The 25,524-nt window shown below is 53.6% G+C and overlaps 2 protein-coding genes across 4 annotated transcripts in view; both read right to left on the bottom strand.

Annotated features, from left to right (window-relative positions):
- Window positions 1-16,433, bottom strand: part of Llgl2 (LLGL scribble cell polarity complex component 2) — a 35,862-nt gene extending 19,429 nt beyond the window's left edge. For both annotated transcript variants that reach the window (XM_075990095.1, XM_075990094.1), the window contains exons 1-2: window positions 16,316-16,433; window positions 5,112-5,213 (exon numbers count right to left, since the gene is read on the bottom strand). In XM_075990095.1, the coding sequence (XP_075846210.1) occupies window positions 5,112-5,186 (75 nt within the window). In that variant the 5' untranslated portion in view covers window positions 5,187-5,213; window positions 16,316-16,433. The remainder of the gene's footprint in view (window positions 1-5,111; window positions 5,214-16,315) is intronic.
- Window positions 16,434-16,976: 543 nt separating this feature from the next.
- Tsen54 (tRNA splicing endonuclease subunit 54) lies at window positions 16,977-25,108 on the bottom strand. 2 transcript variants are annotated; one of them, XM_075990104.1, is made up of 11 exons: window positions 25,007-25,107; window positions 24,745-24,909; window positions 24,594-24,657; window positions 24,418-24,501; window positions 24,032-24,130; window positions 21,732-21,784; window positions 20,073-20,171; window positions 19,262-19,887; window positions 18,561-18,621; window positions 18,153-18,269; window positions 16,977-17,674 (listed from the first exon to the last, which is right to left on the bottom strand). In XM_075990104.1, the coding sequence occupies exons 1-11, from the start codon at window positions 25,060-25,062 to the stop codon at window positions 17,524-17,526; spliced, it is 1,575 nt and encodes a 524-aa protein (XP_075846219.1). In that variant the 5' UTR covers window positions 25,063-25,107; the 3' UTR covers window positions 16,977-17,523. The 2 variants fall into 2 exon arrangements, with proteins under 2 accessions (XP_075846219.1, XP_075846218.1); XM_075990103.1 differs by lacking the exon at window positions 16,977-17,674 and adding an exon at window positions 17,689-17,939 and having other exon boundaries at window positions 25,007-25,108.
- Between the last annotated feature and the right edge of the window lie 416 nt (window positions 25,109-25,524).

The raw sequence follows: 25,524 nt of genomic DNA, 5'->3' as shown, positions 1-25,524 counted from the left end.
AGAACAAGGGAAGAGCTAGAAAGCCAGGGCGAGCCCTAGGGAAACCAGGTAAGAGAAGGAAGCCATCCCGTCCCAGACATCCTCTCCTCAGTCCCTGCTCCACGCTGGCTGGCCCTTCCCAGCATAACACTGATTTAAGCCTTTCACGCTTCGGATTCCCCTAAGTTCTCCATGGATGATAACTGCCTGACCTTGTTTAGGGCCCTGAAAGGATGAATGTAGATGGCTTTTCTCAGAGATGCCCACAGGGTACCATGGGGTCTCCCCTATAATTCAGAGCACCACATGGGCAACAGGTACAGCCTCGGGGAGACTGGAAGTATGGAACTCCCAGACCCCAGAGAACTCCAGCTCAGGACTGAACTAGGCGGTGGACGGAAGCTTGGCAGCTCCCCCTTCATCTCCCCAGCCCCTGTCCTGTGTTGCACCTTGAGCTCAGGTGACCGCTGCTGAGGGAGCCAAGAACAATGGGCTCTTTTGATGTGGAGAAGCGAAAGGTGAGCAAAGATGGACAGGAGCTGCCAAGACTGTAATATCAGCCCAAGTCCCTGTCAGATTGCGAGAGGCTGGAGGCCTTTCCCCAACACTCAGCTGGGAAGGACTTCTCTAAGCATGAGGCCTTGGGGGAGTCTGGAGTATCTGTCAGGGGCTGAGAAGAAAGCCCCAGGAAGCCGCTCAGGGCCACAGGAGGAGGGGGCACACCTACCTGGTCAGCTAGATGGCTCTGCCAGGCACTGGGTGTGGTAAGCTCAGATTTCTGGCCCAAGCAGCTTGGTCCTCTCTATGTGCCTGACACCCGACACTGGGGCGCAGGTAGGAAAAAGCCACAACAAAATGACCTGGCACTGGGCTGGGTAACTGGTTAAGAACATGCTGTTCATTCAGGGGGCTGGAGGTGGGGTGGCAGGGAGACCCTGGACGAGGCTGCAGCCCAGGAGAGGCACCTAGGTCCAGGTCTGCTCACACCTGGGTGTGGCTATTCTGTTCCTGTGTGTGCCTGGGTTTCACCAGAGAAGCAAGCAGGCCCCAAGCAACGCTGAAGGAGGGGAGTTTCACTCTGACTAGGAAGTCCAACCCCGGATGTTCCCATAGCTGGTCTTCAGTGGCCTTATGCAGCACCTCGGTTGTCTGACTGGGTTTGGGGACCCACCACAACTGCTAAAGGCAGGAAAAGAAACTGAGACTCCAAGAGGCAAAGTCACCTCAAGCCACCCAGCCAGGAGCAGACAGGACAAGACCTTGACCGTCCCTGGAAGATGCCCTCTGGGATACACTTAGGCTGGTGATGCCTGGAGACCTCAGTTTCCTCGCTTGTGGAGTGGGGACAGCCCCCATCTGTGAGTCCTTGTGAGAACGAGGTCACGACAGGACAAACCCTGGTATGGGATGCTGCCCATAAGAAGCCATTAAACACGGGGCAGCAGTTAGAAGTGCCTGCTGTTCTTGCAGAGGGCACAGAAGCTGCTCCCGGCACCCAAATGGTGGGACACACGGTCCCTAACTCCAGTTCTAGGGGATGTGGTGCCCTCTTCTGATTTCTGGAGGTACCAGGAGCCTGTGTGTGGTGCCCATACATACATGCAGGCAAAACACATATACACAGGCACACACACACACAAAAAAAAAAAAATCTAAAAAAATAAATAAATAAAAACAAAGCAATTAAACTCACTTAACACAACGGTGCTCCGGCAACGCCCACTTCACAGAAGAGGAAACTGAGGAACAGACAGGCTGAGCAAAACCAGAACCAAGGCCCAGACTGTTTGGTTCCAAATCCCTGTCCCAACCACTGTAACACTCAGCCCGGACGGCCTGGCGCCCAGCCCCTTCTCCTGCCCAAGTACAAGCACAGCCCTTGTGGCCCTAAGGCAATGTCCTTGCTTCCTATGAGGCCTCTTGCTGACACTGGTGTGAAGGAGTTTGGCAGGAAGAGGCTGGAGGGAAAAGCCCAGAACTGGTTTAGAAGCTGTTGGGGGCCAGGCTTGCCATGGGACCACTCACTGTTCCATATCTGCACACCAACTCGGCCCTCGGGACGGGGCTCTCAGAAGTGGTGCCCACAGCTCCTGGGTAGACACAGACCCTAACCTACACGTGGGGGGTTCCTGTGTCTAATCTACACAACAGCACACATGCCGCTTAAGGTCCAGCTTGGTACATCAGTCTGCAGGACCCCCCTCACCTGAGGGTCCCCAGGACCCTCAAATTCAGCAACACCTGTAGATCCAGGTCACATGATTCGGCATCCGTTAGCTATGCACACATGTGCACAGCCCTTTAGAGTATGCTGGATCTGTTATAGCTCTCACCCAACCTATGGACTAGCTTCTAAAATCATATCCATTCCAGAGATCTGCTGCCTGCCATGGCCACACACGGAGTGCATGGGGCCAGCAGGTGCTGGAGTCTATACTCACCGTTGGACCAGATGCTTCATCATTAAGAGAGGTCACTGCTTTCCCTTCTATCCTAACCGAGATGGTCAGAGTGACCGGGCATGGTAGGGTGTACCCTGAGCCTTTAATCTCAGCATTTGGGAGGCAGAGGCAAGCAGATCTCTGAGTTCAAGGCCACCCTGGTCTACATAGCAAGCTCCAGACTAGCCAGGGCTACAGGAGACCCTTTCTCAAAAACAAAAACAAACAAAAGGCCAGGTAGACCATTTCTCTCAATGGGCCCCTCGCTGCTCCTGGCAGGGACCCTCGGTCCTTCTTTTTCTGCCTTTTCCCCCCTTACATCTCTCACCAGGTCTCAGAAACCAGGATCCCCTAAAAGAATTCCCAGCCAAGAGCAACTGCAATCCGCAGGTGACAACTGACAGTGTCTGGATGTATTGTCACATCCGGACAGAGGCACGAGACTGGCATCTAGTCAGAACCAGGGTGTTGCTAACTGCAGTGCCCCAGGCAGGCCTCTCAGCACAGCCCAGACGTCACCGCTGTGGAGGGTGAGACACCCTGCTCAGGCCGTCCTCTCAACCTGAATCGTCTTTTCTAAACTGTCACTGGGACACTGACTGCCATGATCAGAATCTAACCAGGCTCCGATGGTACAGCTTTCTCCTGGGCCATGGAGAGGGGCTGCCATGGGTATGATTCTTGAGTCTCAAATCCTCCAGAATCTGACTTTACCTTCCAATCCTACCCTGCTAGATTCACCACACTCTCAGAACCTCGAGGTCTTGGTGTACCCAGGCCTTCCCTCCTGTTTACCCATCAGCCCCTTTCCACCAAGACTGAAGGGCAAAGGCCTTACCAATTCAAGTCTTATAGACCCAGGCCTTGGTCTACGTATAGAGTAGGTTAGGTTTGACTAGTAAGAGGTTGAGGAATTCCAGGCCACCCTCACATCCCATGAGGCCACATTATTTGGGGACCACCAGTGGGGCACACTAGAGGCAGGGGTAAGACTCCTTCACCCCAGCCCCACCCACCCAGCTTCACCCATAGCACAGAGGAACTTGAGGCCTAGGTTTATCCCTTTGCTGAGCCAGTCTGTCTGGTTTCTGCTAGAATTGGCCTCCTTTTCCCAGTGAGAGATTCTAGCATCACCAAGGACAGCAGTGGCACCTGGGGTCACTCGGGCCAGCTGACGGATACTGACTGGTTCTAAGACTTACACCCAGCTCCTGGGGGTCACTCGGGCCAGCTGACGGATACTGACTGGTTCTAAGACTCACACCCAGCACCCAGGAGTAAGGGTGTCACCCTGTTCCCAACACCCGCACCAGACGACGGCCTGTGGCTTAAAAGCCAGCCAGGGAAAGAAGCAATCTCTGAAGCAATCTCTGGGGAGGCCTGATTCTAGGGGCAGGTGTTATGAAAAACTCCAAGGCGACACCTCCCACGGGGCTGGGAAACAGCGGGTGAGCGGGACCCTGACATGCAACTTTCTGGACACAGATCTAGGAGGCACAGGCTGATAAACAAGACACAGCAGCTAAGTTTTCTGGGCCACGGTGCTAACACAAAGCTCCCCTATTCCCAGTGATGTCTGTATACAAGCCCACTGCATAGGTGACACGCATTTTCCCAGTCCTTAAGTGGTAGAGGTGGCTTTGGACCTGGGTGAGCCGACTTCTACACTTCTCAAATGAACAAATAAATCAAGACAACACAGAAAGGAGGAGTCTGAACTTACTCGTTCCTTTCAGGGTGAGGGGATTCCAAACCTAACAACAAAAGGCATGGATGGAGGGGCTGCTCAGTTGAGGGCTTGCCTACTATAAAGGTTTGGGTTCAATCCTCAATACAAGAAAGAAGAAGAAAAGAAGAAGAAGGAGGAGGAGGAGGAGGAAGAGGTCAGAGTTCCACCTATAAGATGTGTCCTGTCCTGGAGGTTCAGACCCCAGGGGAGAGGATGGCTGACTCAGGCTTACAATCTACTAGGACAAGGATCAAAGCAGAGGGCGAAGGCTAATTGCCCCCAGGCAGCTCCAGTTTGCTGGTGGCAGGAGCTAGGAGCTAATGAACCACGCCACAGTCCTCTTTATGGGCCTGTGCAGGCCTTCCAAGGCCAGGTCTCCTGGAGCAGTCCAGCAAAGCTCCTGGCCCTTCAGATGTCAACTTTGGCCCCCTCCTGCACGTGCTGGTCCCTAGGCTGGAGTCTGTGTCCAGCTTGCAGGGAAAGCTTTTGTTTCCTTTGGGGCGGTCCTCAGCCCCAGGGACTGTAGCATCATAAGGATGTTATTATATCAGATCTCAAGGTGCTTTCATCTTTTCTGTCCCTCAGCGCCCTGCACAACCCTGTGACAAAGCAGGCGGGCCGATCGTTTTTGTGCTCATTGTAAGTAGAAAGGCAGAGACTTGATAGAGTAACTTGCAGAGTGAGATAGCCAGAGAGAGACCTGGGACAAGGAATTCCAAATCACAGAAAAATGTCATTCCTAGACAGGGTGGTGACACGTGCCGTTTTGATCCCAGCACTCAGGCAGAGGCAGGTGGATCTCTGTGAGTTCCAAGTCAACCAGAGCTATATAGACAGTGAGCCCCGTCTCACAAACAATGTATCTCTTCCTAGGAAAGCTGTCTACTCCTGCTAGAATACTGTCGTGGGGTCTTTCCCATAGTGAGGAACCCAGAGCACCCCTGCTCTCCCTCACCACTCACCTTGTTAAACTGGAACAGATCCCGCTTTAACCTTTCCCGGGCAGGGTCTTGTCCCGTTCTCAGGAACCGTCTCATCTTCAGTTTGCAGTCTCCACCAGAGCCCTGCCAAAGACAAAGGTGCCCGTGAGCCCAGGCCCAGGATCACTCAGGCCACAGCTGCCCAAGCCCAGGGTCATCCCTGACAGGCAGCCTCCAGTTGCTCTGCCCAAACCTAGCTTCACCTGCAGTTTCCGGTACTCCCTTCCCTGTGTGGGCCCAGAACAGGAAGTCAGTGAGACCTTGGTTCCTGGAGGCCTGTGCCTGTCCTTCCCTGGCTGATGTTCTAATGCCACCAGATACCATAATGGGAGCAGGAGAAGCTGGGGGAGGAAGCCATTTAGCCTGGCTTTATGGGAACACGGAGGGCCAGAGGCCCTAAGGTTAATTAGCTTAATTGTTAACCTGTTTTCTGAAAAACCATAAAATTCCAGAAAGAGAAACTTTGCAAGGTTGGTGGAGGCAAGGCAGTCCTGTGGAACTCCTTGGTCAGAGCTCCAGTGGGACAAGCTAGGGAGGAACCTGGGGCAGTTTCCACAGGACCACCCAGGATGGGGTGGGGTCAGCATGCACCTGGGCCAGCCCTTCAGGGAGCCTATCAAAGGACCCAGCCGCTAGTGCAGGGGACCAAGGTCTGGCTCCATGAGGCTGCTGGGGTCCCCAGGTCAATCCTAGCTTCACCCCACTGCTGATCCCCAGTTGCAGCTCCCTAAGTTCCCTGTGTACCTACAAAGGCTCCTTTTCAGGTGTGCATGGTGGCACAAGTGTAACCTAGGCAACTGGGAAGACAGACAGAGGACCAAAAGTTTGAAGCCAGTGAGGGGTACAAAATGAGACCCTATTTCCTGTCACTCCCGAAAGAGGCTCCTTTTCCCAGGGGCTGCAGTAGAGTCCAAATCAAGAGAAGACACCTGTACCTAATAAAGAAACCAGATCAAGGCCCCCCAAACCACCCACCTACCATAGGAAGCGCTCCCAGCCCAAGGGGAAACTATTTTTGACTCCTTGGGGGAGGGGACACAGCAGCTAACTGCAACTTCCAGCTTCCAGTAGCAGCAGCTCCCGCTGACCAAAGGACACTCAGGCCTATCCCTAGGAACACAGGGGCCCAGGTCCATTATAGGACCAGCTTCCTTCATTCCACTCTAGATTAATAAAGAAAACAAACACAGCCAGCACCCTTCAGCGAGGAGCCCACTGTGGGTAGGGACAGACAGAGAGACAGGCCAGCAAAGTACGCTAAGTGTTTACCCTGGGGCAGCGTGGGACACCAGCCTCAACCAAGGGTGGGGGGTGCTTCTTATCTAAGCCAGGTTCGAAAGATATCCCGAAGGCTGGGGGCGGGGTGGATCTAGTTCAGTGGTGGAGTACTTGTCTGGCGTGCAAGGCCCTTAATCTTCGGCTCTGCAATCAATCAAATGGCCAGGACATTGAAAGGACCCTGTGGATTTAAGACTGGGGGTCCTAGTGGCTGGAGGCCACTCCCCACCGCCTCCACGGGTGGGTGGGTAACTAGGACTTGCTACACATCACATTGAGGTTGTGGAAGAAAGCCAGTGGCCAACATCCCCTGCAAAGGATCCGCAGGGCAGTTAGTTCACTTCCAAACCAAAAGCCAGGGACCAGTCCCAGGGGAACTGTCACCCTCTGGGGACAACCAAAAAGCCATTATTTGCAGTGGGGGATGGGGGTGGGGATTAGAGATTACACGTTGTAGAGAAGCCAAACCACTCTGGGAGGTGGGGGTGGGGGTGGGATGTTGGGAAGATCTGGGTGCCCACAAGTCATCTGAAGCTCCACAAGTCAAGGAACGGAACAAGCATGTGGCATCAAAGTCCTGGGAGCTCCTGGGGCTGGAAGTGAAAACAGGCCCCCAGACTGCAGCCGTCCCTGCCTCTGAACAGACAGCTGAGCTGGCTAGCTGAACATTCCAGCCGTGGGGGAGGGTGGCGCAAGCTCGTAAATCAGCAGCTCCGGCTCCTGGGGTGCAGGCTCTCCCCTCCCCAGTCGGGGTCACTGGGTCAGAAGGCACAGGAAGCTGGGAGTGACTCTCTGGGAAAGAGACCTACAAACTCCAGGGAAGGGACAAGAGAGACCAGCCATCTGTGCTAAGGACCCCCACAGGAGCTCAAAGGCAGAAGGTGGCAGGAGAGAGGGGAGACGCCCCTTTTGGTCAGGAGGGCAGAACACTCCATGGTGGCCACCAACCCCAGTGCCCCTTTAAGCCCTGCTGTCCACCACCAGGGACCGGTCCAGACTCCCCGGAATGTACCTGTTGATAGTTTTAAATATTTTTTTGATCTAGTCACAGAGGGAAACTCCAGATAACCTCAGGAATATGTGGGTGCAGGTTGGGAGTACCTCCTGCCCTCTGTTGTTTGTGATGGCAGAGTAAACACCAGCCTCAGCTCAGGCGGAAGCCACCTGAGAGGGCAAGCGGAACAACCACCTGACAGAGGAAGCCAGGCCACAGACTAAGCAACTCACCCAAGGTCACCACTGCATAGGAAGCGGCAGAACTCAGCTCTGACCAAGGGTGACTAACGCTGGAATCGAAGGGCTTATAAAGGAGTGGATGAGGGACGGTCATTACGAGCGGGGATGCCTAATTACACGCCCACAGTTAAAAGGCAGGGGCACGCGCACATACTCCCACAGGCCATGAGCTCAAAGCTAGCCAAGCAGTTTGGAACCTGATACCTGGCCACTGCTTTCAGAGCTGGTAAAAACTAGACTGGCAGGACTCGGCGACCTTGCAGGGGTCTTGCTGCTCACCCCCCAGGAAGGACCCCAGTGGCTTGGGAGATAGAAGAGGGACTTAGGAGCTGGAACCAAGGTGGAGGCGGGACAGGCGTGGGGGGCAATGTAACTGCCCCAAGGCAAGGCATGAAAACACGCCACCTCTCCTTAGAGGACAGGTTTAGGCCTGGCTAGACTCAGTTCAGGAAGCCCCCACCTCCTCCCACCCCAGGCCAGTTACTGGAGATAAGCAAGTTCTCTGGAGCAGCCGAGGAAGTCAGGCAGGGGCTGTGAAGCCTGATACCGGGCAGATTCCGCCTGCCTAGCCTACTCCTGGGAAATGGGGAGGTAAAAGGAAGAATAGGGGTGCATACCTACAGCCCCCAAGCCTGGTGACTCCTGGGCAGACAAGCTATGAGGGAGGCAATCTGGAAGGAGAGAGGGTAGCGCCAAAGGCTGAATCTGTGGTACAGTGCCTGGCACCCAGCAAGCCCCGTGCTGGGTCCAAGGATGCTTCAGTGATGGTGGGAGAGGGGAGGAAGCAGCAGATTCTTTAGAATCTTTAGTTCAGGCCTATGGGGAAAACAAAGTGCCCAGGGGTTGCAGGAGGGGAAGCCTAGCAGAGTGTCTTTGATCAGTGCCGACACGGTCACCGCGCTCTACGGGGCATACCATCTTGGATGCCCACACACAACCCTCACTGCTCAAATGCCCCTTACCTCCTCGGGCTGAAATTGGTGGCTCCCTACGGTTCCCTCCTGACTTTTCTCCTCAAACCTTGGCCCGCGGAGCAGAAGATGAGAAGCAATTACTGATTTAACCCTGTTGACAGCCTGGGAAGGCAGCGACCTCGCACTGATTCAACAGTGTGGCCCCTTTCCCCTGTTGAATCCTGCCTGCATGGAGTGGACATTACTGTGGCCCCTTACCCTGTTGAATCTTGCCTGCATGGAGTGGACATTCCTTACCTGCTGACGGACTGCTGGCTGGCTGAAAGACTGGAGGAGTCAATACCCCTATTCAGGACCTCAGTGGAGGAAGTGAGGGCCACACAGGTAGGGGCAGGGTTAAGGGGTCAGAGGGTCAGGCAGGTGGAAGAAGCATAGTGCCTCAGGGCAGAACAAGAAGCGCATTCCAGGAGCACTGGGGCAAGTCTAGGCTGAGATCATAGAGACCCCGCACAGCGCGGCATAGCATAGCACAGATGACACACCGGAAAGATGAAAGGGACAGCCAGAGGCAGGGCCTCGGGGACGTCACCTGTCCCACCACGCCACGTGCCCTCTCCTCTTTGACCCCCTTTTTTTTTCTGTACAGCCCTGGCTGTCCTGGAACTCACAGAGATATGCCTGCCTCTGCCTCCTGAAGAACATTCCCGCCCCTTTAGCAGCAGGATTCAAATACACATTCCTCACCTGATCTGACCCTGGTCCTGTTTGCAACGCCTGGTTGCCCCCAAGCTATGGGGATAGCTCAGCTGGGGAGACAGCTGTCTCGCAAGCGTGAGGACCTACCTGAGCCTGACCTCCAAAGCCCAGGTGAAAAAGCTGGGTGTGGTGTGTGCTTGTAATCTCAGCACACAGGCAAAGGAAGAAGGATCTCTGGTGCCCACTGGACAGTCTAACAGACTTGGTGGGTTCCGTGAAGGATCCTGCCTCCAAAAACAAAGTGGAAAGTACCTGGGCAATGACATCTGAGGGTGACCCCGGCCCAAGCCCCACCCCCATACACGTACACGTCACATGTACCCGCTCACATGCATGAACACGCACACACACCTAAAAATAATAAAATGAAATGATTACTTAGAATCACATGGGTGGGGGGCTGGAGAGATGGCTCAGAGGTTAAGAGCATTGCCTGCTCTTCCAAAGGTCCTGAGTTCAATTCCTGGCAACCACATGGTGGCTCACAACCATCTGTAATGGGGTCTGGTGCCCTCTTCTGGCCTTCAGACATACACACAGACAGAATACTGTATACATAATAAATAAATAAATATTAAAAAAAAAAGAATCACATGGGTGGGCCACATATCCAGCTCCAGTGTTAGTAAGCTATAAGGAGAATGAGAAGCAACTTTATATGACAAGGGACAAGGGACAGGACAAGGGGCTCAACCTTGCAGCAGAAGTCTATTTACTGAGAAAGGAGTAGTATACTGGGTTTTGAAGCAAGGTAGAATCTACTAGAAATAATAAGACACACAGACACGCGATGAAAAGGTTATGACATTTATGTTAGGTTTGTCTTCAGGGACATAGGAGGATCAAAGGGGAAGAGATGTGTCCCCCGAGTATGTTTGTGTGTGTCTGTCTGTGTGTCTGTCTCCATCTTGCAGGTGCGATCGCTCAGGGAACACAGGATTCCTGTTTAGCCACGTTGGCCTCAGTGGATGGGACACCCCGTTACAGACCCATATAGACACAAAGCTGAGAGCATGCAATCGTCAGCTGGGAGGAAACCAGACGCTAATGAGAAACTGAGGCGGTCATTCGGGTCACCATGTGGCTATTTGAGGCCCGGCTTCTATAGAAAAATGGCTCCTAGTCAGGCGGTGGTGGCGCACGCCTTTAATCCCAGGCAGAGGCAGGCGGATCTCTGTGAGTTCGAGGCCAGCCTGGTCTACAAGAGCTAGTTCCAGGACAGGAACCAAAAGCTATGGAGAAACCCTGTCTCGAAAAATCAAAAAAAAAAAATTAAAAAAATAAAAAGAAAGAAAGAAAGAAAAATGGCTCCTATGCTCCCTAACTTCTAAAGATGAATCCGTCTCCATTTCTAACCCTGCTGGTCACACCCCCGATCAGAACCAGACCAGCCTCTGGGCCATCCCCCTATTCGGCTCCTACAGGGGCAGGCACTCAAGACTCGGGGGTGGCCATGTGAGCCATGCGGACCATTATCCACACAAGTCACTGCCCTGTGTGTGGAATGAGTCCAAGAGTGACTGCAGGGGTGGCCTTGTCTCAGGTTCGGATCTGGCCACGTCTGGGTAGGACGTGGGGATCTCCAAGTCGGACATCTCCTATGGGGTGCCTGGGCTAATGTGTTCCCACGCAAACAACTTGTGGCCCAGCAGAGTCCATCTGTCCTGTTGGAGCCTCACCCAGAATCCCTGGGGCTCTTCAGGAGCACACTGTGGAATCCAAGCTTCCCTCACCTGTCCCCCGTGCTTGGGCTTCCCACAACAGTCACTGATCAAGGGACTGGCCCCCTCCCTTCCCCAACATCCTGTGTGAGGCCAGTGTGTGTGGCTTTGGCCTCCTGCTTGGCGGATGTGAGAACGCCCATGCACCTCCCACTGACAGAGTGTAGGGCGGGGCGCTAAGGTACTGAGGCAGCTGCTTTTCTGTCTGTGCCAACTCAGAGGTCCATGGCTACTCTTCAAGGACTGGTGTTGCTTGGGGAAACTCAGTCTCCCGAAGGCCCCAGGCAAGCCTGACTGACCAGCAAACCCCAAATAAGAGATAATTTCCATGTAGATAGAACCTAGGAGCCCACGGGACAGAGGCTGTTGTCAGGTCATAACAGGAGAGCGGGAGCTAGCTGAGGCTAGACGTCCCCAAGCCTCTCCCTTGCATTAGTTCATTCGTTCCTCCAATTACTGACACAATAGCCGACTCAGGACCGCATCAAGTTCAAACTGTCCCAATCCATCCAAGTCCCAATCTGGCTGACTCCGGAATCCTCTAAGCACCTTCGGCTCCTTCTCCAGGATACAAGGGCTAAGCTAAGAGGTTAGCTTGGGCTTGGCCTCCCATTCCTGGTCCCACAACACAGAGAGAGGAACCCAGGATCCTCTGAGGGTTCTATCCAGTGTCCTTGAAAGCTTCTCTGACATCCCCACATCAGGCTCCCCAGTAAAGTGTACAAAAGCTCTCTGGGAGGCAGACAGTTGACTGGGTTACCCAGCCCCAGGCCAGCCTTATCCTAGGACCCGCTATCAGCCCCTAAATGTGAAGAGAATGGCTGTCCCAGCAGTTACAGGGGGAGAGTACGATGGCAGTTTCGTCCCCAGGGCCACACAGCATTTGAGGCACTCAGATTTTATTTTCAGAACTCCCCTGTCTCCTCAAGTCTTTAACTCAAATATCCCCCTCTTGTCAAGGCCAACCTTGCAAAGCCACATACAGCTCTACCCACCAAGGGACATCCCAACCCCTTCTTTGGTTCTTTCTAGTCTACAGCTCATATTACCTGCTAATGCTGTTTATTTTCTGTCATCGGGGATCTCCGGCACTTCGAAAGAAAGAAAATTCCAAGACAGGACCAAGAAACAATGAGAACTTATTGTTAAATCAATGATTAAGCAGTCAGTCCGGAGATTAGGTAGGCACGGTCTTCCCTAGCCATTGCCCTTAAGAATGCTGAGGCGGCCTGGCAGTGGTGACGCACACCTGTAATCCCAGCAGAGGCAGGTGAATCTCAGTGAGCTCAGGGCCAGTCTGATCTACAAATAGAGATCCAGGACAGACAAGACTGTCACTCAGAGAAACCCTGACTTGAAAAACAAACAAAAGAAAAGAAAAAAGAAGAATGCTGAGATGGAGTTTACAGGGTCCTCAGAGAACTTTCCTCTTCTGGCCTCAAGTCACATGGGTGTCATATGTGACATCCTCTCAGGATACCTGAGACCCTGCCACAGATTGTGGCTTCAGGATACCAACTCCTTGGTGAGGAATATCCCAGAATAATATTATTTAAAATAATAATATTATTTTTCCTGGTAGCACCAAGTCAAGTCCCTCAAGAGAGGGCTCCAGTCTCTTGCTGAATTCCTAAAGGGTAGAGTCAGACACCTCTCAGTTTCCCCGTCCCCACGCCCAAAGGAGCCTCTCCTAACTCAAGAATTCATCATCGAGGTTCCTGGGAAGGGCAACTGACTCCTCACAGGACCAGCTTCCTGAGGCAGGGAAGACAGAGAAAGCCGTCTCAAAGGGAGTAGGTAGGGCACAGCTAGGAAGGGTTTCCCTGGGATCTCTAGGAAGCCAAGTCTGGGGAGGCCACGTAGTACAGGTGGCCCTGATGGGCAGGGCAGCGCCCATCTCCTGCTCTGGATCCTGCCTGGGCAGAGGAAAACAAAAGTTGTCCAGCAGACCTGGCATGCCCGGCCCAGGAGGAGCGAGATAACAGTATCACTGGGAGATAAGAGGCCCCCCCCCCCAGCCCGAGTGCGTCTAGCTGCCGATGCTGCTCCAAGGAGCCACCTTGGAGATAGCGTCAGTTTTTCCAGCCTCCAGTGGTACCCAACTCAGGTGTCTCAACAGCTGCTCCTGGGTGTCTTAGAAAACCAAGAAGCTCAGTCTCCCCACAAGGCCCCAAGGTTCTGCCAGACCCATCCAGGAGAGCAAAGGGCCACAGGCTGATTCCAAATCTTTTCTCTCAGGGCAGGCAGGGGCAGGGAGAAAGAGGGCAGGAAGGGCACCTTCCCTTCAAGTGTCTTGAGGACGCATGGAGCAGCGCAGGAATGTTCTCACTCCCCTGCCCGCCCCCCACAGGGTGTAGTGGAGAGGGGACGTCTGGGCGGAAACAGATCACAGGTTCTACACTCAGAAGACAGACTCAGAGCCACAGACAAACGGACACACACGGACAGGGAGAATGTCTTGCCCATCAGCCCTCCACCCTGGCTTTCCCAAAAGAATAAGGGAATTAATTTTTAAGGACCAGAGAAAGGAGGATGTCAGACTAGGAAAGGTCAATGCCCTCTCCCCATGATACCTGTCCTCATGATAAAATTCAGACCTTCAGCTTCAGAGACCAAAAGCCTACAAGGGGCCAACTGGCACTTTCCTTTTTCCTTTTTCTTTTTAAATCCTTCTAGGAAAGTTAACAGATTCTGGTGGGGGGACACCTGCTAGGTACGAGGTCATGTGATCTCGTGTTTACATGTTCTCAGCAACCACTAGGACACTCAGGCCCAGTGTGGTTAAGTGTCAGACCTAAGACTATTCGGCAAGAGCTGGAAGACAGGGTTCAGAGCCATCTGATGTTAGGGAACGAGGCTACTGTGTGTTTTTCGAAAAAGGGTCTTAGGGCTGAAGAGATGGCTCAGCAGTTAACATTTTCCAGAGGACTCAGTTCCATTCCCAGCACCCACGTCTGGCAGCTCATCAACTACCTGTAGCTCTGATGTCATCTGGTCTCGTCTACATGTGGCATACACTCACTCAGACACACACACACATAAAAGTAAAATCACGCCAGGTGGTGGTGGCGCACTAGAGAGGCAGAGGCAGGCGGATCTCTGTGAATTCAAGGCCATCCTGGTCTACGTAGACTTCCAGGATAGCCAAGGTTATACAGCAAAATTCTGTCCCAAAAAACCAATAAATAAATAAATAAATCCCAGCACTTGGGAGACAGGCAGTTCTACAGATGGGGTTCCAGGACAGCCAGGGCTACACAGAGAAACTCTGTCTTGAAAAATCAAAAATAAAATCAAGAGACTGGTTTTGTAGCCCCGTTTGTCCTCCAGTTTGTACAACCTTCCTGCCTGTCTCAGGAGTGCTGGGATGCAGGGATAAGCTGCCCATCCAGCTCCTTGTCTGTTCTTCAAATGAACATATGAGCCTTCCTTTCTTTTTTGTTTTTGATACTGTTGTTCACTGAGTATTATTTTATGGCCAGCAAGATAGCTCAGCAGGTAAAGGCACCTGGCAACAAGCCTGATGACCGGAGTTCAATCCTTAGGACCTGCATGGTGGAAGAGAAAGTTGTCCTATGACCTACATACATACATGCATACATACATACACACACACCACAACATGTGCATGCCCAAACATACACACAAGCACAGATACAAATAAAATTTAAATGTAATAAGAGACTAAATTTGTTTTTCAAGACAGTTTCTCTGTGTAGACCAGGCTGGCCTCGAACTCAGAGATTCACCTGTCTCTGCCTCCCAAGTGCTAGGATTAAAGGCATATGCCACCATGCCTGGCTTGAGACTAAATATTTTGATATAATTAAAATTATCCCAATCTATATCTAAAGAGGAGCCATCATTGCCTCAAGGAAGAGTAGAGATGCAGGATGTTCCGAGGACCTGGAAATGCTCTCCAGGAGCTGATCAGAGAACAGCAAGCTTGCTTTGAGTCCTGTCAAATGTTCTGCGTGCAGATAACTTAAAACTTCCTAACTCAGCTGGGTGGTAGTGGTGCACGCCTTTAATCCCAGCACTGAGGAGGCAGAGCCGAGCCTCTGTGAGTTCAAGGCCAGCCTGTTCCACAGAGTGCCAGGCCAGCCAAGGCTACACAGAGAAACCCTGTCTCGAACCAAAAAACCAAAAAACAAGCAAGCAAGCAAACAAACAAACCTACCGGTCTTGTACAGTAGAAACATTTCTTCCTCCATCCTCCCGCCTCTCTGGGTAGCTTACTACAGGGACCCAGGGGATTTTCTCCCAGACTCTCTCTAACTTTGCTTTCTCTTAGGGAGGCCACAGTTCTTCGGCCGTGCAGCGCAGCTCAGTTCTTCCCACAAACATTTCCTTGTTACCCTGACACACCCATTCTCTCCCGGCTCAGAACGGCCTCAGTCTCCAAAGCCTGCACCAACGTAGGTACCCAAGGGAAGGGACGCGGTATCTAAGTCCCGCCCTCCTTACCGGAAGCTCACCTGTTTCAGGTGAAAACCTTTAAGAGCTACACCGCGGTTACCCCAGTTATGGCCACGTCCCACAACTAAGGCCCAGTGTGTCCACCAACTGTTCAAACACAGTGAAAGCACAGCACACTTTCTTTGACAAGAATTTTCCACTCCTTGCCAAGTCCCACAGTGCAACCCCCAGCTATCAGCGTGTAAAACAGTCTGGGTCTCCATACCGTCGGCTAAAGGTGTCCAAAGCCGCCCCGAGCGTAGAAGTGGCCCCTTTCTACGAGAGAACCAGGTCCCACCCGCGGACTTCCTGCGTCGGAGGATTAGGAGGCACAAAGGGCGGGCAGGGAGAGAGCCCAGATGGTAGAGGTAAGGGCTAAGCCGCCAAGGTAACACTCTCCAGACGCCGCTGGCGGACGCCGGGTCACGGGAAGCCGTGTCGCCCGGCTCTGAGTCCAGGCGCCTCGCTCGAGGGTCCGGGACTGGGTCTCCGCTCACCGTGTCCCCTTGTACCCAGCCAGGCCAGACACCTGTTCCCTGCTCCCGAAAGCCAACAAGATTGTGCAAACCCGAGTCCCAAGTTTGGTAATCCGTGTGGCGAAACAGGAAAAGACAAGTTTTCAGAGCCACTTTCTACAGGTGTCTTTCTCCGGGACGAGCCAAACGTCGGAGATCTGGACGAGCAAGGAAGGCAGACCTGGGCGCTGCCTTCTCCGACCCGCCCGGGGAAGCCCAGGGGACTCGGATCCCCTCGCGCCGCGCCGCGCCGCGCCGCCCCGAATGGTCCGCGCCCTCGAAGACAGTGTAAAGCCAGGTAGGCTCACCTGCAATCGCCGGCCGGGCCCTGCCAGAGGCCTCGGCGTTCCTCGGCGCCCGTCACCCGCCGCTCCGGTTCCCCGCGCCGGCCCACGGGCTGCAGGGCGGCCGTCTCCTTCCTGCTCACCTCCGGCGCTGCGAGCGGGGGGGCGGAGCTGCCGCGATTTACATACAGGGCAAGCCTGCCGAGCTCGCGCCCCGCCCCTGGACCCGCCCCCTAGGCGGAGCCAATGGGGCGGGGGCCGCGCTCTGGCCAATCGGGGCCCCAGGAGCGCGGGGCGGGGCAGCAGCGAGGAGACTCACCTAGTGCAGCCAGCCCGACCCCGCCCTCACCTGCGCGCACCTGGTCACAGGACTGCTCCCTGTTGCCAGTGTCCCACCACCTCCCGGAACAGGAAATAGTCCCTAGGTGCCTTCTAGGATGGATGCCAGGTATCAGGATATGTTACTCTCGCAGCTGTTGAGAGAGGGGCATAGCCAGGCGGGCTCCTCAAAAGAGCGTTCCTTCCAACTAGAATGACCCGCAGGTGCAGGTTTCAGACCCAAGAGTAGGGCCCTGTGGGAACGAAGGCATAATGGCGAGATGCCTAACCACTGCTGGGAGCCCCCCACTTCTGTCTTCAGTGGTCGACTGGAGCCCGGGGTCCAAAGGGCTAGACACTGCAGGTAGGCTAGTTTTATTTAGCTCAAGCTTGGAAGTTACATGTGGGGGAAAGAACCATGGGGTGGTCCCTCTGCGTGGCTGGGGTCGAATCCAAACCGACAGAGGCCTCTCAGCCACCACCCAGCTGCACCCGGGTTAGGACCAACAGGACGGTCTCCTCAGGCGTCCTTCAGACCTCGGTGTTAGAAGTCAGACAGACAAGTTCAGCGTGGACAAATGAGGAACGAAGGGAAGGGGTAGTCCAGTAAGTGATCAACCACAGCAGAGAATATTTCTTTTAATGGCTTTGGCTTTATGGCACGAAGCAGGCACCCCACTGTTTAAAAGGCACAGAGTCCTCTCTTCTGCCCCATCTCCTGGGCCTCTGAAATCAAGTCCTGAGTTCCAAGGGGGTCACTGCCAGGCAAGAGGGCATGGGGCAAGGCTTCACTCCCCTACAAACAGCAGATACCCAGGGCTGTAGACCACACTGGCCCAGACAGTTCCCGATGAGTCCTGTACAGGAGTCAGCCGACATGGTCCCTGAGAGCATCGAAGTCCCCCAGCTGCATTTCAGTGCTCCAGATCCCTGGGCAGTGTGAAGTCTCTGAAGCTATAGAAGGAGATGTCACCGTGATCCACCAGGGCAAAGATCAGGGGGACATCCCCACTCTGGTAGGTCAACCGCTTGAGGCTGCAGAGGTCTGGGACAGGCTCATCAAATCTGTAGGAATAAAGATTAAACTGAGGCCTAGTCACAGCCCACCCACGGCCCTGGGCTGCCCCCCCTCCCAGAGCAGGAAGGCTCTAAGACAAAAAAGCTAGGAATACAAGAATACTGGCCCCGGGCTCTGCTGTTTACAAACTCTGTGGCTTTGATGAACTTCCAGGAGCCCCAGAGTAGAGGGACAGCAGGACAGAGTGGGTTCTCACCACTCTTAGCCAGAAATCCCTTCACATCAGTTCCCTCCTGCTGAGTGAGCCCAGGACTAAAGTGGAAGAGAGTTTACTGCAAAATGCCTGTAATGAGGAGCCAAGGATTCAAATGCTTGGGTTCCTATGGCACCAACTGGCCATATGGCCTTAAGATAGGTGGCACTTAACCCTCTGGACCTCAGATTCTTCTCAGGGACTGGCAAGCTGGTGGCAGGGATCAGGCGAGGGGCTGGCAGCAGGCAGGGTACTGCTCAGTCGTCTCGTACCCACTAATGCACATTCGGACATAGGGTTTGCCAGGGTTGTTTTTTCGGAACGTAGCCACAGCGTCAGCCTGGTAAACATCGAAGCTGATCTCCAAGCCTCTCGACTTCTCCAGAAGCCTGAGGACCAGGTAAGAAACGTTACAAGGACTTCTTCTCCCACCTCCCTCCACACCAAACCCTCTCCTACTACCACGTCTGCACAGCAGCTTAGTCATGGGATAGACCCAGCATCTTGTCATTCTTCCCTTTCCCTGACGCACAAGAGTAGCTGTCACTGGAAGCTAAGTATGTGGGCAGGTGTCCCTGGGGTGATCCTCTGACTCACACCCAACTCCAGGAATCAAATCCCAGCTGTCTCTCCACCTGGCAGCCAGTGTCATGGAGACAGCGAGCGCAGCTGAGACTCACCGGTAACCTCCGTCAGCAAGATGTGTTGTCTGCAGCACGGAGACATGTTCAAGGACCGCGGCTACAAGGACAGTGAAAAAAAGATGTGGAGAAGGGGAGTCAACTTCCTACATGCTCCTGTGGTGCTACCAAATCTGCTAACCAGGTTAGGACCACCAGATTTACCAGAATGTATTCAGTAAGGTATGCTCCACACAGTAGCAGTATTTAGAATACGCTTATCTGGTAACCCTGCTCTCCTCACCCACCACTCTACCATGTTCCCATGATGCCTTTACAGAGTTCTGAATCTGTTACTACACTTAGCTCAGACCACAGACTTAGTTCCTTGTGTTTAAAACCAAAACCAAGAACAGACAGTGAACTTTCCTCTTATTTGATTAAAACCTCTGTGGTGCCACCATGTTCTGGCTAACAGGCTGTAAAGGTGAGGGACCTGAAACTGGTTGCTGGCAAAACCATCCAGCATTCTTGGGTATGGCCTTAAGGATGCGGGTACACCATGCAAGTGTCCCTGGGCAATCTGGGCTCTGCTGGGGCCACGGTCCCCACCTACAGAGGAGCCTCTGCGGGGCCCACGCCACTGCAGCCTTCTCCTCTCATACCTTAGGCATCAGCCAGCCCTGGTCAAAATAGCCCTTTTCAAGTCTCATGATCCTTCTGCTCCCAGTGGCCTATCGTATAGCAGAGTGAGGGGATACCTGGGGAATCTGCTTTATCAGGGTTGAGCAAGGGAGTAACAGACTGGCCCCACAGGTGTGGAGGGCGGGGCTGGCTCTTCTGCAGCTGTCGCCTCTGCAGCAGTTCCTTGTACTCCCGCCAGCTGGAGCAGCCCTGCACCTCGGGATCTGCGTTCACATCCTCCCGGAACTGCTGCGCCTCTGCTTGCTGGTCCCGGTCTCTCCGGGAAAGCTTCTCCTTCCGCTGGTTCAGCTTTTGGCACCAGGACTCAGCATCTGTCCCTCGCCCAATGACATTGGCGGGGAGCAGTTCTGGGGCTGGGGCAGGCAGGCGGGTGTGGCGGCTATCTGAAGCCATGTTGGGGAAGGAGATCTGCTCAAAGTTCCAGCGTGGTTTAGGAGCCCCCTTGGCTCCATTCTTGATTTTATCATTCTCCTGGCCACACTCCATATCCTCCCTGGCCAGAGCAGGGCAAGGCTCTGAAGACCCCAGAGCCTGAAAGGAGAGTCCTGAGCCCTTTCTGGGGCTTGACTCCTGGGGCTTCTCTGAGTACTGGCTACTCTGGTCACAGGCAGGTGGGCTGGAGGCTGCCCCGCTCATGGGTGGCAGAGAGTTCTGCAGAGCCTTAGCCTTCTTACTAACAGACCTTAGAGACATGGGAGGAAAAGCAGTGTATTCATTCCCCTTGTTGCTGTCACCAGGACAGGTGTGTCCCACTGGAATTGAGGTGGACCCCTACTGTCTCCCAAAGCCTGTATGAGAGCATCACAGGCCCCTTCTTAAGCCCGGAGCTCATGATATCCCTGGGGTGGCAACAGCAGGGGGCATTACCGACAGCTGGAGCTCCTCTTCCTCTTGCCAGTCCCGTCCTCCAGGCACTGGGCATAGCCATCCAAGTTAAGCTGCCTCTCATAAGGGGACACGACAGAGCTGTGGGGCGAGAACAGCAGGCAGGCAACAGATCCACCTTCTCAGACTGGTGCTGCCGGCAGGATTTGGGAGGGAGTGGCCAAAAGGATGAGCCAGAGGCCAGAGGCAGATCCATACCCAAAGGAAGGGTACCTGGGAACAGCCATAGGGGCCTAGTCACCCACCTCTGTCCAGGTCCCGAGTGTCAGCAATAATACCTGTGTAGCCCTGGCTGTTCTGGAACGTGCCATCAAGTACACTTTTATCTCTTGCACATACACACTACTGTTTCTCTGCTTGTTTCTGTTTTGTTTCCTGACAAAACCGACATTGTACTAACACACTACTTTGGATCTTTTTTCTTCCCCACTCAGTTACACACTGTGGGCTCAGACCCTCATCACTTAGCACCACAGCACTCTTCCTGCTATGAGAAGGGGAGAGGGTATGTGACAGAGAGAGACAGAGAGAGAGAGGGGTGTGGAGGGGAGAGCACCCAACAGCAGAGTGCCTCTTGGGAGCTGTCTATCTTGTTTGAGGTGGGGGTTTCTAGTTGGCTTACAGCTCACTGATTAAGCCAGGCTCGCTGCTGAGCCCCAGGAATCTGCCTGTCTCTGCCTCCCCAGTGCTGGGAATATAAGGATAATCACATGGCCTTGGGTTCTGAGGGACTGGGCTCAGGTCCTTGTACTTGCTGTAAATCCCCTCCCAACACTATGTATTTTTATAGCTCCCAATGCTGCACAGTTCAGGCGCAGCATGGTGGATAGCCACGAGTGTCTATTCACATTAAATCCAAGCCAATTAAAATTACAAAATGAGACCTCAAGTCCTGTCACTTCCACAGAGGGCATCTTTGTACTACACAAGTCCTAGGTGACGACCGCTTTAAAAGAGCAGCCAGTTTGTGTGGGTAGGTCTCCGCAGCTGAGTCCAAGCTTCTCAAGTACTGATTCTACAAAGTGATGGCGTTTTGCTACTGTTCTTTAATACATAATAAGCAGGTAGCGGCTGTGATTTCGTTCTGTTCTTCCTAAGCCACTAGTTCAGGGCCTAGCATCAGAAGGTGCTCAATAACACTGCTGAGTGACGGAACAATTCTCAGGAGGAACTTCTGCACACAGCCATGCCTGTCTCCCTAGAACAGATCCCACTTTGGGGAACTGCTTTAGGGTTTTGGGGACAGACTGTAGAGGCAACACCAGTTTCTACTGTAAGTCCGAAAGTGGCTGTGGCATTCAGCAAAGCTGGACCTCTAGGTAATAGAGGGAGATCTAGCCCAGCCTAAGAATGTGAACGGCACCTCAATTATAAATCCAGCCCCTCGCTCTTGCACGCGCTCCACAAATGGGCCTGCACACCTACATGCCAGGCACTGGTTACTGCAGTTCTGCGCTCACAGTGAGCTGCAGGTACTTGGTTATTACCTGAGCAGAGCCCAGTCTGACAACCCAGGAAAAAGTGCAGGAATGGAATTCACCCCCACATGCTGCACTGTAGCCAAAGGCCCCAGGAAAGTGGAGGCCACTATAACAGTCAGTCAGGTCCCCCCAGCTGCAGTGGATGAGTCAAAGGACTTACCTCGGCTGGAACCGGCGAACCACGTAGCCTAGTCTCTTCAGGTGGCTGAAGACCTCAGGAGAAGAAAAAGGAAATCTTAGATGCTTTTTGTTTGCATGTTTGTTTGCAAGGCTCTTGCTATACGGTCCTAGCTATCCTGGAACTACGTGGACCAGCTAGCCTCACACTACTCAAAAGTCGTATTTCTCCCTCTAAACCTCTACGTGCTGAAATTGTGACAGGTACTACCATGCCTGGCTTAGATGTCCACTCTTTTTTTTTCGAGACAAGGTTTCTCTATATAACCCTGGCTGTCTTGGAACTTGCTTTGTAGACCAGGCTGGTTTTGAACTCAGAGATCCACCTGCCTCTACCTCCCCAGTGCTGGGATCAAAGGCGTGTGCCCCCATGCCTGACTTGGATGTCCATTCTCTACAGTAACATAGTGGTTTCTCCAAACACAAGTCATTTCCTCTATCTCCCGAAACTTTCTCTCCTACAGAGCTCCAGGCTCCAACCTCAGGACTGCTTGAAACACATTCCATTATAAATATTACCCGCACCAGGCCTACTGGTTCAAGCTTGTAATCCCAGCTGCTAGGGAGGCTAAAGTAGGGGGATCACAAAATCATGGTCAGTCTGGGGTACAGAGAGAGTTCAAGGTCAGTCTATGCAATTTCCAAAGTCCCTGACTCAGAAAATAAGAGTGGGCGGGGCCACAGATCAATGCGAGAGTTTGCTAGCATACACGGGCTGCTGGATTCTTCCCCAGTAAAACTAAAAGTAAACTAGCAAACACCATGTTCCAAGGAAGTTTCACTCTTTGAATTCTGTCTCTTATTCTGGGTACAAGTGACATCTAATAATTTATCGACAATACAAATCTCAAAAGAAAAACACAAACAGGGGTGGGCCTCCTGGGAAAGACCTACATCATAGGATATGCTGACATTAAAGTCTAGGCAAAACAGTGGTAGACAGTGTTAGACATCACCCCACCTATCCAACCCTCCACAGACTTGATGGGAATAGTCTCCGCTAAGTAGCCACACGTTATTGCTCGTGTCCTGTCCCCACAGCGGAGGAACAAACCCAAAAGTGTCCCCATCTCACTCAGTCTCCTCCCAGCATTCAACACAACTGATTGTTTTCTCCTTTAAAAATGAGCGCAGGGCATAGTGGCCTTTAACCTTAGCACTTGAGAGAGTGAGTCAGGCAGATCTCTGAGTTCGAGGCCAGCCTGGTCAACATAGTGAGTTCCAGGACAGACAAATCTGCACAGTAAGATCCTGTTTCAAAACAGAACACTGAAAAGAAGAAAAAGAGAGGAATGGAAGGTTGTACTAGAGGCTTTGGCGTGGTTTCCTCTTCTCCTCCTGATCACGGATGGGTCCCATCTCTTCACTAACCTTCCCACATCTGTGAGCTCCAGGGGACAGTGACAGTCCCCTGCTGGTTGCACGCCCTCAGAGACAATGGCTTATACTATCCACAGCATGCAAACATCCAAGGTTATATTTCTAGCTTTGCCCTCACCCTACATTCTAGGTTGTATCTACTGTGTGCCTGAAATCCTGCTGGATGTCCAGGAAGTACCTCAACGTTACTTTGTATCAAACAGAACCCCTGAGTGGTCCTAGTCTTCCATATAAACACCCACCTCAGTCTTCCCAGCTAGATGACACCATGGTGGTCACAAGCCTTGAGTCTCTCAGTCATCCAACCTTTCCTCCAAAACACTCCTGCCATACCTTTTCCTGCTCACTGCCCCTAGCCCAGCCTACACCGTCTCTCTCCTGAAAGGATGGTCCAGAACAGATCTTTTTCCTTGTCTAATTTGATCTTCCACCTAGCACTAATTCTCTATTTGGTTCTTGTTTGTTTAGTAGTTCTGTTTAAGGCTGGGTTTCATTAGGTAGCCCAAGCTGATCTTAGACTTGAGATTGTCCTGCCTCAGCTTCCAGAGTGCTGGAATTACATACGTGGTTAACCATGAGAAGCACTAAGTACTTTTTGTTTGGAGACAGAGTCTCCAAATATATAGTATAATGGATGGCCTGGAACTCACAAAGATCCTCCTGCTTCTGCCTCCTAAGCACTGGGATTAAAGAGTGCACCACCGCCCCGCCCCCCCCCCCCCGCCCCCAATGCCTGGCTTCTTAGTAACTTTTTATTATCCAACTGCTTCCTCTGACTATAAGCCTGACCCGCACAGGCTCCTAACTGTCCTATAGCCGTGATATTGTGTTTGCAACCTCAGAGGTACTTGTCACCGTCCATTAGCTTGACCAACGGGAGGCTCCTTGAGACGTAACTGATACCTGATATTGTAGGAAATTCAAGGTGTCCTCAGTCAGCAGCAGCTGGTAGGCCTCTTGGATGGACAGCGGTAGGTCTTGGTAGAAGAGCTGAATAGAGCCCTGGAAGCGGACCAAGGGCTTAGCTGTGTGTAACCTTCCTTCAGCGCCCAAGTCAAATAGGGTCAACTTCTTGCCTCTGACCCTCTCCCCCCCACACCCTCAGCATCACTGCATAACCATGACCAGCTAGGAGAAAGGATTAGCATCATCGCTGCTGCCTGTGTGGCATTCTCTTCTGTTCTCCAAGTCCGCCTTTAAGTTCTCCGAAAACGTAATTCTAAATTCTTCCTGGTCCTTCCCATTCCTTACTCTGAACCCCTTTCCCACAGCCCTAGGAGCCCACTCACACACTCCAGCAGATACAAGGCCTCTTCGGGGTGAAGCCGCTGCCGCCCTTGCTCTGAGTAGCCCATGGTCTGCCAGAATTTCCCCTGTGGGGCATCAGCGCAAGTGTCACCAAACAGCTAAGGGAACGAAGGGAGGAGATCCACCCCCCAGACGCGGAGATGCTCGGGTCGCTCACCGCTGGCGACTTCAACTCCACGAAGCCCTCTTCGGGTCTCCACTCCGCGGCCACCAAGCTGCCCCTGGCGAGGAGTGGGTTGGGGGCGTCTCGGTCTACACGGGCAGTCCCCGGCCCCCGCCCACCCGGCCCCGGCCCCAGCCCCTCTCACAAGCGTTCCACGCGCTCCTCTGCCAGCAGCTGCCACAGCTCCTGGCGACACAGGCGCAGCCGCTCGGCCTGGGCCTCCGAGCCGTCCGGGAGGAAGTCCTTGGGGCCATGCGACCGCTGGGGCAGCTTCTGGGACCGCGAACGAGCCGCCCGGAGTTCCGAGGCGCTGGGGCGAGCCGGGGACACGCGGTCAGCACCACGGCCACCCCGCGAGGCCCCGGCCCACGCCACCCCCCCCACGCCGCCCCCGTGCCGGGGAGCACCTGAGCACACGCCCCGCGGGAACCTCCACGGTCGCGGGTTCGGAGTCCGGCTCCATCGGGCCGCCGGCTGCGGCTGCGCGCGCACCGCCCAAGCCCCGCCCTCTCCGGGAACGTGACGTCCGTGCGGTCCTAGCGCTCGGCGCTCCACTCCCGAGCGCAAATCCACCTGGCTTCGCGCCTTCCTACCTGCCCTGTGTCCCTCAGACACCTGACTGCACGTGTCCCTAGGTCGGCGGGGCCGAGTTTAATCTGCAGGTTTCCAGACGTGCAGGAACACACCTATTCAGTTTGCAGCGCTCCTGGGGGCACCTCGCTCTAGTAAAACCTCCCCTGGCGACTGGGCATGCAGTATGAATAATCACGTGTGTGACCTCTCTCCAGCCCTGAACTGCCTCGTGCTCTTCCACTAAGAGGAAAGAGATTCGAGGTGGGGAGAAGAGCAGTGAGCCCTCGAATACCAGCTTTGCAAACTGGAGGCCACGTGGGGACGGTCAGGAGTGGTCCAGAGACATTCGGAG

This window comes from Microtus pennsylvanicus, chromosome 11 (genome assembly GCF_037038515.1).
Source record: "Microtus pennsylvanicus isolate mMicPen1 chromosome 11, mMicPen1.hap1, whole genome shotgun sequence".
In the NCBI taxonomy this organism is placed as follows: domain Eukaryota; kingdom Metazoa; phylum Chordata; class Mammalia; order Rodentia; family Cricetidae; genus Microtus; species Microtus pennsylvanicus.
The sequence above is the reverse complement of the archived record's forward strand: the minus strand, read 5'-3'. Positions and strand labels throughout refer to the sequence as shown.

Coding starts and splice junctions, on each gene's coding strand:
- Tsen54 (XM_075990103.1), bottom strand. CDS start 25,062: ATGGAGCCGGACTCCGAACCCGCGACCGTGGAGGTTCCCGCGGGGCGT. Junction 24,910..25,006: donor CCCGCGGGGCGTGTGCTCAG/GTGCTCCCCGGC, acceptor GGCTCGCCCCAG/CGCCTCGGAACTCCGGGCGG. Junction 17,940..18,152: donor GTCCGAATGTGCATTAGTGG/GTACGAGACGAC, acceptor CTTCCACTTTAG/TCCTGGGCTCACTCAGCAGG.